The sequence below is a fragment of the Callithrix jacchus genome, chromosome 20 (genome assembly GCF_049354715.1).
Source record: "Callithrix jacchus isolate 240 chromosome 20, calJac240_pri, whole genome shotgun sequence".
In the NCBI taxonomy this organism is placed as follows: domain Eukaryota; kingdom Metazoa; phylum Chordata; class Mammalia; order Primates; family Cebidae; genus Callithrix; species Callithrix jacchus.
This window is the reverse complement of record NC_133521.1, coordinates 33,672,168-33,684,348: the sequence shown is the minus strand read 5'-3', so window position 1 is coordinate 33,684,348 and position 12,181 is coordinate 33,672,168. Positions and strand designations below refer to the sequence as shown.

Genomic DNA, 12,181 nt, shown 5'->3' with positions numbered 1-12,181 from the left:
ATCTATCAACCTATTCTTTTCCCATTTATGAATATCCTTTTTATTCCAGGCAATGTGCTAGATGTTGCAGATATCAAAGAGATTAACATAATACTTTTGTCTTTCAAAACTTTCAGTTTTGTAAAGGAAACTTTTAAAAATCCATTTTGATAGTCTATGGTCAGGTCAGAAATAAGCAAACATTTGAAGTCCTATGAAATTTCTGCTAGAGAATAGATTAAGGTTGAGGTGGTAAGACTCCATGGGAAAAGGATATGAGGCTTGTTTGGGTAGACATTTTCCAAGCAGCTTTAAGTGAAGTATTTGAGGGTAATTCATACAAAGAAGACAATAGATGCAAAGGCCAAGAGATGAAGGGTAGAGGACACTGGGGACACCAGGATTGAAAAAGAAAAAGCACTTCTTTTTCTTATACAGAAAACTGTATAAGTTTTCACTCATGCTTGTATGAAGACATACCTTGAGACTGAGTAATTTATGAAGAAAAGAGATTTAATTGATTCACAGTTCACCATGGCTAGGGAGGCCTTAGGAAACTTAAAATCATGGCAGAAGGTGAAACAGTCACATCTTTCATGGTGGCAGGTAAGAGAAGAATGAGAGTCAAGTGAAGTGGAAAGCCTCTTATAAGACCATCATATCTTGTGAGAACTCATTCACTATCATAAGAAAAGTATCAGGGCAACTGCCCCCATGTTCAATTATCTCTACCTGGCCCTGTTCTTGACATGTCAGGATTATTATAATTCAAGGTGAGATTTGGGTGGGGAACACAGAGCCAAACCATATCAAGCAGTAAAGACAGACAAAAGTGGAAAGATCAGCAAATACAGAATATGAAGACATTTGTTTGCTGTGCTCATAAGTCTGAACTTAATGTTGCTTGTGCCTAACAATGAAATATAGCTGCAAGGCAAAACTTGCTTTTTCTTAAAATCCATACCTTTGGTGAAATATAACAGAACACTATATCAGGCTTACCTAAAACTACAATAATATGTGTAGTAGGTAAAATATTGTATGATATGAAATGGAGTGAATTGGGGTCACAGGGAGCAGTGAGGAAGGAAGAGGGAACAGCTGCCTCACCAGCCGTCTCAGCCAAATCAACCCTGGCCATCACTAACGTGACAGATGTCGCAGCCAGATCATCCTCATATCCAGGAAAATGAAAGAGGAAAATGATCACAGGAGGCTCGATTTTGCTAACTCAGAAAAACAGAGAACTTCCTGGCATCTTCTCTAGAGAATGTTTCAGTGATTAATGGAACTACCTGCATACTTTCATGCTAATCTGGTTCATGTTACAATTATACATAAATATAAAGAAACCATTCCATAGGCAAGCACAGAGAGAGGCTTCCAAGAAACCAGTGTGGTCATTTACAAAGAGAACAGGTTAAAAATTGAATCCGGCTCAGTTTTACGTGTTAAGCATAGCAAATTACGGTAATCACAATTTTATTTTTAGCAGCTAAAATTCTATATATTTTTACCAACCTACTTTTTCCATTCCTCCAGTATATATTTGACTATGAAATGTTTTGTTTTTGTCATGTTTCACTTTGTGATAAAGGATGCTACTAGTTTAAGAAACTAAATGTTACGACAGTGTTTGCTCTTTGCTTTCTTAAATGTACCTAGTACTTTCCCCAAATTATTTCTATTTTTTGTATATTTGTTTTAGAAAAGGTTACACGTCTCATGATACTTAAGAGGTAGTGTTATGAAGCTGTATGTGCACATGAAGTTTTTTTAAGCAGGATTGTGATGCACTTGCCATGCTAAAGTATGGTAGTTCAAATAAGCAAAGAAATCATACACACTATGAAACAAAAGGGCCTAATTGAGCAGCTTTATAACCTTGCACAGAATTCCCTCATCACCAATTTAGTTAGAATTGCTTTTATTTTAGCAATGTTCTTTTAATTAAGTCCTAAACATCTAAAACATGGCAAATGTAAATCTGTGTTATAAATCCTTAATTACGAGGATCACTAAGCATTCTTGCAGCTTTCGGCCTTGGAGATAAATTCTTTTTGTTTAAAATCAGTCAAAATTGGGAAATAAAAGTGAACGATGTGAAAAAATGTTAAACTTTGTTTATAATGCCCTTTTCTTGCCACCCATATCACTTTACTGCATTGTCTTCGAGAGTTAAATTATGCTTCAATTTATCCAGTGTTTAAGCCAAAATCTTTCCCACCATAATCTGCTTCATTGTTAGGTTCAGAAAGACTAGCACCCAGTGTAGGACGAGAAGTTGAATTAACTATTGGGGATCCTGAGGTCTTTACACCGTGTCCTAGAAAATAAAGATCTTTGGGATCACTAAAGGGTAATATCACTTCTCTGAGTTAATTTAAACTAGATCCAAGAAGACTTCTTGTTAATTTTTAATCCCACATACTGGTTTTAAAGCATATTGGAGACACTGTGGTATGGATAGCAAATAAGAAACAATTGTATTCTACATGCCGTCACTATTTAATTCAAAATGTGCCACCTAGGAGGAATGCTTTCTATTTCCCCTACCAATATGGTCTGTTTTCCAATTCCCAGCCATAGTTATCTTAACACGCACAGACGTACACACACACACACACACACACACACACACAGAGTGAGAAAGAGAGAGAGAGAACTCTATCTCAGCAACTCATTTCCCTTAAAGACCACTTTTACTCTAGTTCCTTTTTTGTCCTTAGTCAGTCACCTGCTGACCAGCATATTTTAAAATACAAATACATAACATCTTTGAAAACTGAAGTCAAGTCTTAAAGATATAAACATATATGTACTTTTTTAGAGCGAAGCTATTAGCCCAGAAATTTAAGTTTCTCAATTTTTCCAAGAAATCCCTCTACTGGGCCTGGTATAGCAAAGGCAATTGGTTTACATTGATGGGAAAATGTTGGGATCTCTGTTGTGAACCAAGGGAATCAAATGTCTGTTCAAGGTCATCCAGCAACTATCAACTCTAAGGCTTACAACCAATTGCTAGGAGAGTTTATCCCTGTCCTTATTCAAAGGACATTTTAAAAAAATACTTCAGTAGGTTGTAACTGCAGAGTAAGTCAATTAATGAAATTATGGGTTATAATTTTTCTAAAATGTATACAATAAATGTAATTTAGGAAGGCAGGTGAATTTATATATGAACATGCTGCTTTTAAAGTAATATCAACCTATGACCCTATTTATAAGTATCATAATTGCCAGCGGGAAAAAAATGGTTACAGAAACAAATATGTCTTTTACGATTTAGAAGCCCATAATATCTTATTCTAGAGCACTGCCAAGTAATGAGAGGTACTTAATAAAAAAAGTAATTAGAGCTATAGGCCAACTGATAATATCACACCATTTTTTTCCTTTGTGATTTAAAAACCTTGGAGATAAATTTCATCATTGCTCTATTAAATACTTATGGCATTAAAAAATTTTATAGTTACTAATTTTGAACTACTTAAAATGTCAAATGTTTTCAGGCTTCACTCACTTTTTCAATTATTACATTGGAATGACTCATTAACTATAACATAAACAGGCTCAATTTTACCTCTTGTTATGCTATTTTCCCAATTTTATTACTAGAGTGCCACTATGCCATGAACCATAATGAAAATTCATTGGAAGGTGGGGGAAAAACTAAGCAAATCCACTTCCTCTTCCAAATACCAATGTTCCATGAGCAAACTGAAGTAATAATGATAACTTATATAATGGGTTTTCCATGTACATTCTTTATCATGACACAGTTCTGTAGTTTCAAGTACTATGTATACGAAGTCCCTGACAAAAGACATTTTGAAAAAACACTTTGTCCTCCAAAAGTCAATTAAGAAACACAAGTATCTTTGCTTATGCAATTATATATCAGATGGGTCTTTACCAATACAGAGCCACCAGCTCTCTAAAGTAATCAGCATTTTGGAGAGCCTAAAAATCATAGATTAAAAACAAGGAAAGCCAATTTCAAAAGTCAAATAAATGCATACATATACATACAATCATGTAAATCTAGTTGAAATACACAGACAATTATAGCTTAAGAGCTCATGGAAGAAATTTAAATGTTAAACTCTTAAACGAAAATTTCCCCCAAAATATAAGACAATTGAACAGTCAATGAACATTTGTGTTATTTAGAAATACAATTTGTTGGAACTTAAAATTATGGGTAAACTATTATTTCTCAAGAGTTTAAACCCTGTTTTTAAGACCCAAGGCCTTCCAATTCCATTGTTAATCTTAAGGGTAAATTATTTCACTTTCGTGTTTTCAGCTAATTACTGGGACTTCAAAACTCTATAATTTTTGTCTGCAAGCAATTTGGGTCATTTCTTTCTCATTCTGAGATTTTTCTTTTTAAAGTGATCAAAATCAAACTGATATTAGCATTCGATGCTACAACTCAAGACCTGTTCTTAAAAATCTGTTAAAGAGTATTCCTAAATATTCCTAACTGAAATACCCATGAAAACAACCATCCCTACATTTTATAAGAATTTGTGGCCAGGCATGGTGGCTCATGCCTATAATTCCAGCACTTTGGGAGGCCAAGGCAGGCAGATCATGAGGTCAGGAGTTCGAGACCAGCATGAACAACATGGTGAAACCCTGACTCTACTAAAAATACAAAAATTAGCTAGGCATGGTGGCATGCACCTGTAATCCCAGCTACTCAGGAGGCTGAGGCAAGAGAATCACTCGAACCTGGGAGACAGAGGTTGCAGTGAGCCAAGACTGTGCCATTGCACTCCAGCCTTCATGACTGAGTGAGACTTCATCCCCAAAAAAAAAAAAAAAAAGAAAGAAAAAGAAAAGAAAAGAGAAAATAATATGCATACCACCACCACCAACAACATAGGAACATCATAGCAACAATATAGGAGACATCAATCTAAGCACATATTTGTGACAGGTCAACCCTTCCGTATCATACTAGTTAACTTGGAAAATATGATTTCAATGAGTATAGATAAATAATAAAGTTGAGGGCAAAATTATTGCATCAATGAAATGAAAAATAACCTATAAACAATAATTTAAACACTAGAGCATTGAAGAGACCAAGTCAAAGTCTGCATGATTTAATATTTCATAAGAAATATTCAACTACCAGTCCAGACATGCACATAACAATGTTGGATACATTTTTCTTACTCTGCCTACTGTTTCCACAAGCTAGATCATTCTGTAAACTTTCAGTCAGTGAGAACAAAAAGAAAATAATTTTAAAAGGATAGTGAAGGACTTCTTTTGTTTGTTTAACTTTTATTTTAAGTTCAGGGGTACAAGTGCAGGTTTGTTATATAGGTAAACTTGTGTCATAGGGGATTGTTGTATAGATTATTTCATCATCCAGGTATTAAGCCTAGTACCCATTAGTTATTACTCCTGATCCTCTCTCTCCTCCCACCCTCCATCCTCCGAAAGGCCCCAGTGTGTGTTGTTCCCCTCCACATGTCCAAGTGTTCTCATCATTTAGCTCCCACTTATAAGTGAGAACATGCAGTATTTGGTTTTCTGCTCCCTTATTAGTTTACTAAGGATAATGGCCTCCAGCACCATCCATGGCACTATAAAGGATGTGATCTCATTCTGTGTTATGACTACATAGTATTACATGGTGTATATGTACCACATTTTCTTTATCCATTCTATCACTGATGGGCATTTAGGTTGATTCCATGTCTTTGCAATTGTGAAGAGTGCTGTAATAAACATAGATTGTGCATATGTCTTTACAATAGAATGATTTCTTAAACAATCTAGGATTAACTGGCAACCTAAAGGTCATATGATTCATTAGTGAACAATATTAAGGCCTCAATATTGATTAATCTGAGGTAGAAGAGATTTAAATTCTAAACACAGCATTAAAATGAGAAAAATGGGTATTTGTAGAGCAGAGCTGATATTCTATTGTTAAAAAAAATCAAAGCCATATAATGTCAATGTCATTATCCCTAATCGCTGTCTATTTACAGTAAATGAACACGAATCTCATCACAATCTCTTTGACACTCAGAGTGTCACATTATAGTTAAGTTCTTTGAGACCATCTTAGTTTTTTGGGTTTTTTTTTTTTTTAAATTGGTCTTTTGATGAGACTTAGAAATCTACATTTAAAGCTGAATCATCAAAAACAATACTACAAAAAAATAAACTATTTTAACAAGTGGTCATTTGTTTTCAAAAAGATTGCTACAAAGAAATAGTAATGTCAGTGAAAATGAGTTTTTAAATATGATGCTCCATCATATTTTTAACTTAACTTTTTTAAAAACTGTAGCAAAGAGTGTAGTGTAAGTAAAATGGAGCCAAAGATCAGTTCATGGAAATCTAAAGTAAATATAACTTTAAATATATAAGTCATTTACACATTATATTGATATGGGTAAGTGAAAAGCACTTGCTTAAATATCATGAGCTCTTAGTGGGAAGTGCTTAAATGAAAATCTATTTTTCCGTTTATTCTGGAAAGTTGGCCAATTTCAGAATTTTTAGAAAGCTGCTTCTTTAAAAGTCACAGGAGTAAAAATACTCTTCTATCAAAAACACTCCTTGCCTGATCTTGATTCCAAATGTAAGTTTCTGATTAAAGTAGAGTGGAATATTTTATATTCATGAAAGTGTAAAATAATAGAATTTTTGTTGAAAATATCTAAGTTGCAATTACCAATATAGTTCATTGAACTTATACTACTTACATACTTCACTGAACATCTTATACTAACAAGATTACTTGAGATATAACTGTGGGAATTTCACAAATAATTTATACCCACTGAAATACCAAGGTTTTTTAACAATAAAGGCTTTAGGAAGAAACATATAAGAAAGACATTAACTTGAAGACATCCTCTGTCACCGTTCCTGGCAGCAATTGCATTGCATTCAGTACCACAACTCTGCAAGTATATATTTGCATGCTAAATAATTAAGACTAAATTTTATCATAGAAGTATAATTTATACACTTTCCATGCCTTATCATTTTACTGTATGTTATTCAAACCAGGGTCAACTAACTGTTTATATAAAGTGCCAGAGAGTAAAGAATGCTATGTAAGCAGTTACATAACAAGAGGGTAAAGAATCTCAATAAAATTTAATTGCTAAAATTCAAAATATAATACTAATATTTGAGTAGAAATTTTTGTCATACAGGTTTACTAATAAGTGGAGGACTAAAATTTGAATTTCATATAATTATTTTTGCCAGGAAGAATTCTTCTTTTAATTTTTTTCAGCTAAAAATGGAAGAACCATTCTAGCCCATGGATCTTACAAAAACAGGAAGCAGGTCAGATTTAGCCTATTGGGCCAGAGTTAACCAACCCGAGTTAAATATTTTATTATCTTAAAATAGATGTTACACCATTCTATTAATCAATTTTCCTTAACAAAAGTCAATTTAATCTTGATATACTGATTAGCTCCAATACAGAAATTGTTTATACATGATATAAGTTCCAAAATTAATTTTAGAAGACTATAATATTTATTGCATAGAGTAAGTAGCGGGTATTATGTGAAAGTTATGCTTGATCTCCATGTTGGCCCATGAGTTATGTTATCTCCAGAGATAGAGACTGCCATTATCAGATATTGTTGAGATACATGTAATAAGAAGTGGAGAAAATGAACTGAATAAATGAAAATAAACTACCATTGCTATTAGAAAAGTGAGTCAAAGTACATGCTGATATTTATAAGGGCTAGACATTTATGCATTGCATCATAGAATCATATTTTATCTGTACTTTACTATTGTATGCTATTTATTTTTTGCTATATAAATAAATTTTGGGGAGGGGGAGAAAAGAAAGGAGCTTCTAGAAAGAATTACAAGGTTGAGTTTTAACAATGTGAGAATCTGTCCCGCTGTCTTCCAGGGCCTACATGAGTGATCATCTATCTACTCAGGCAACTTGCCTTCATCTATTCTTCTTAGGGTAGATATTAGATATGGCCTTTATTTCCATCAGAGAAAAGAAAGAACACAGTGAGATGTTAACTTCTAGTTAAGTCACTGGTGAGCATTAATTATTCTCAAGAGCAGGGTTCAGTATATCAGAGGCTAGAGAGCCTCTCTCACATGATCTGCAAGTGTAAAAATAAAAGGAAACTCTTTTCAGTCTTACTACTGCACCCATTCCTTCTTTTCTGGTGAGTTGGCCCCTTCCTCAACCACATCTTAATGTTCAAAAACTGGATTTATAAGAACAATTAAAAAATAGAGAAATATTTCATTCTTAGTGCATGTCTCTTAGTAGCAAGCAAAGAAACCAAGAATAGCCAGGGCGGCTTCTCAAAGAGTATGCCCTTCTACATCCATCTCTAAACTTTGATGAAAGGGACACTTCAATATAATTCAAAAAGCTCATCTTGATGAGAACAAAGGAAAAAAAGTTATGAATAGTTCACTGCTCTTGAAATGTCAGACAGGGTACAAGTAGGTAGAGAATACGGTTCATTGAACGTATTTCATCTTTAGACAGATAAGAACTTAACAGGGCCACCAAAAATATGCAAGCATATGAGTCTAGCAGTTTATAGATATTTATATACACATATACCTATATAAAAATGAGCACATATACATATATGTGAATATATATGTTTGTCTTTGAACAGAATCCCTCTAATGTAAAATTTCCCTGCTGATTAATTGGAGCAATTAACATTCAAATTAAAGTGCACCTAATCCCTGAGCTGTACTGGTTTGGCAGAGTTCTGTCCCATGAAAGCTTTCAAATTGGCAACCTTGGCTGACTCTGTAGATGACAGATTTGCTCCTGATTCATCAGATGTAAATAAAGGGGAAAGGTCTTGGTGGTCACTTGAGAGATAGGCCTTTAATTTTATTCATTTATATTCAGTTCGTTCTGATTTTACTATTGGTATTCAAGACTGATTCACTTTCTGTTAATATAGTCTTGTCCAGAAGAATTACTGGAGTTATCATAATACTTTAAAAATACATATGCTGGTTGACAGTGGCTTGTCTTACACTAAATTCCCAATCTTGCTGGAAAACATACATACACTTGTTCTTTCAAAAAAGATGAAACATATGAAGGGCTTTACAGCATGGCTTGGTACAAGTAGATCTTACTTCTTCCAAAAAGAAAATGCTTCTTAAATATTGAAAAATGAAATAAAAATTGAGAAATGAAATATTTTCTTTTACACATACTGCTGCAAATCATACTGTGAAAATATTCACAAGAAATTACTAAGTGCAACTTTAATTATAGAAGGTCATTTCATTTCATTTTATTTTTGACACTTGAAGTCAACAGTCAATGCCACATGTATGGTAACCAAGAACTCCAACTTTAAATGTTCCTTATAATGAGAAATTGTATAGGTTTTGCAAGTTCATAAGATGTTTAAAAGAGCATTAGATTACTTCCTAAACACACCAAGGCTGAAAGAATATAGAACCAGCACAGAAATGTTAAGTTTCAGTGGGGGATCCAACCAGAGCCAAGCAGTCATAAATATTAAACTCTCCTCAGATCTTTGTAAGCATCTTTTCTTTTCTAAGAAGATATATTGCAAAAGAAAGCTATTTAATGTTGATGTACATCCTACACTTTTTATTCAGCTTCAAGAAAACAAACATAAACAACCAGCAGCCCGATTAATTAGATTAGTATATTATAAACCCAACTACAGGCAGTCTAATGAAAGACTGAACTGAGTAGAGGCCAGATTTAAGCTCTGCTTTTCTTGAGGGAAGAATGCTTGGGGTGATGTGCTTTACATTGTAAGAGTGACCTCTAGTGCATTTCTTTTTAGTTGAACTTTAGTGGTTGGAAGATGAATTACTTATGCCTTTTCTACACAACTTCCATTTGTGTGTGGGCATTTGTCTTGTCGTTATTTGCATGTATGTCGAAATGTTTGTCAAATGCTACCGTTATAAGATTCCAAGGTTTTGACTGGTGAAATTATACACAATTTACTGATTCATGAGATTATCACAACATTCAAACTAAAGTTGAATCCAATGTGCAGCACCTGCAGTGAAGTTCCCTTCTTTCAGAGTGATGGATGCCCTGTGACATTAAATGAGCTCATTCTGAATGGAAACATGAAATCGCGGGAGCCAGGCTCCATGAGCCGACATTTGATTTGTGCCCATGAATTTGTAATGTTTTTCCCACATCAGAGCTCTTTAGTATAGTCAAGTGATGTGCCACAGCAAATGCCTGATGACTGCTTCTGTTCCCCAAATCTGAATCTGATGATACAGCAGCACCATAAATTCCTCGACAGGCCTCCTAGCCCTTTCTTGAAAAGCAAATAAGTTTTACTTTAAAATCCAAGAAAAAATAAAAAGTTGTATTTGCCAAACTTGTTTGTCATTCATCAGGAGGGGGAAAATCTCCCATTTAAAAAATTTAAGCCAAAGGTAACTTTTAAAACTTTTTCTATCTTTAATGAAGAGTGGTCAAAGGGAGTCTGCCAAATTATTCTGGATGATATCTCAACTGTAAATAAGGTTTCAATCTTCCCTGAATGCATTGTATTTCATCAGAACATTCAATTACAAATTTTTGTAGTTAAACACTCAACCATGAAATAATCCTACTTTTGAAAGATCACCTGACCAATTTTCCTTTAAGCAAAATGTAGGAAGAGGCCCCTCTTTCAGGAGAGTGCTAAGTCTCATTCTCATAGCAGCGAGGGCACAGCTTTTAATACTGAGATTTGCCTCTGCCAGAGCTGGTGCTCCTCAAGTCTGCAGTACATTTCAGTTATTAGCCTGCATCATTTTAAAGATGCAGCCAGCTACTGGTCTGCCCAATTGCAAACTTCAGAAATCTAAGCCAATGCAGCATAATGTAAAGTCTGATGGTTGTTTTCCTGTTAGACATAATTCCAATAAAATTCAGTAGTTCCTTAAAGAGGAAGAAATCAAGACATTCACAGGCTATTCCCAAGATAAGATGTTAATTTCATGTTTTACTAGAACTTGGACATTCTCAATGAATATTCAAAGACCAGAGGGTAAGATTCTGCAAGTAGACAAAAAGAGAAATGACACTTTGCCTATTTTGACCAGATCCAGAGGAGAGACAAGTGTTAACCGGTCACATTGGCAAGATTTTTAAGTGATGCTTCGTTTACAGCAATATGCTTTGCAGCAATCCCAGCTGCAAATCATCATCACCAAAACAACAGAATCAAAGTTTTGCAGAGAGCCCCCCTGCAAGTTTTAAATCATTTGCGGTATACTTACAGGAATTCCCAGCTTCGACTCTGTTCCAATTTTGAGTAGATAACAGAAGTAGCATCTTGAGGACAGCTCCCGTGACAGATCCCATGTTCACATCTATTGGGCTCCCCCAAAAGATCTTGAGAGGCTCTCGGAGCGCTCCAGTCCTGTTCTCAGTCGCTCTCCCAGCTCTGTCTGGGTCTTCAGCCCCTCTAGGTCTCTGTCTCTCTCCCTCCCTTCCTCTTCACCTCCCTCCGTTTTTTCTCCTTCCCTCCTCCCTCTCTTCTCTTGCTCTCCGTCTCTCTCTCCCCTTCTCTCTCTCTCTCTCTCTCTTCTGTCTCTCTCTCACACACACACACCGCCCTGACTCCTCACTGAAAAGCACTCAGCATCTTTCCTAACAAGCATCCACATCGCCGAGGCCACGCCCACTCCTCGCAGCAGCGGTCCCAGAAATTGGCAGCAGTATCCTTCCTTCCAAACACACAACAGGGCTCGGAGCTCCGCCGCTCCCGGAGGTGCGGCCTCCCGCTCGTGGGCCTCCTTGGGGCTCCCTCCCTTCTCCTCTTTTTTCCAATAATCCTTAACCCTTTTCTCCCAGCTGGAGGTGTGGGTGGGGGAAGGGACCAGGCGGTGGAGCCTTCTGATTTTCTGGAGATCCTGCATTTGGCAGAGCCAGGCAACATACTGAGCTATTCCTGATTATCCGGGAGTGCATCCAGGTAAAATTGCATTATGTTTCAAAACAAAAGCATAAAATAAGACAGAAATAACCAAGCAGCATTGGGAAATTGTAGCTAAAACCGTCCTCGGGGAAAATAACTTGCTGTTGTTTTTCTCTGTTTCTATACAACTATACTCTTCAGCGAGGGTGCCAGGATTTTATTATGGAAATTCCTCACATGGGAACAGACATTCCTGCTTGGCAGATATTTAAAAT

At 35.5% G+C, this 12,181-nt stretch overlaps 1 protein-coding gene and 1 long non-coding RNA gene across 5 annotated transcripts in view; one reads left to right on the top strand and one right to left on the bottom strand.

Annotated features, from left to right (window-relative positions):
• The window catches only part of CNTNAP4 (contactin associated protein family member 4), a 288,212-nt gene extending 276,588 nt beyond the window's left edge, over positions 1 to 11,624 (bottom strand). For all 4 annotated transcript variants that reach the window (XM_002761181.6, XM_078358379.1, XM_078358378.1 and 1 more), the window contains exon 1: positions 11,266 to 11,624. In XM_002761181.6, the coding sequence (XP_002761227.1) occupies positions 11,266 to 11,350 (85 nt within the window). In that variant the 5' untranslated portion in view covers positions 11,351 to 11,624. The remainder of the gene's footprint in view (positions 1 to 11,265) is intronic.
• The window catches only part of LOC118149758 (uncharacterized), a 94,710-nt gene continuing 94,091 nt past the window's right edge, over positions 11,563 to 12,181 (top strand). The window contains exons 1-2 of the long non-coding RNA XR_004737454.3: positions 11,563 to 11,706; positions 11,843 to 11,963. This is a non-coding gene — a long non-coding RNA (uncharacterized LOC118149758). The remainder of the gene's footprint in view (positions 11,707 to 11,842; positions 11,964 to 12,181) is intronic.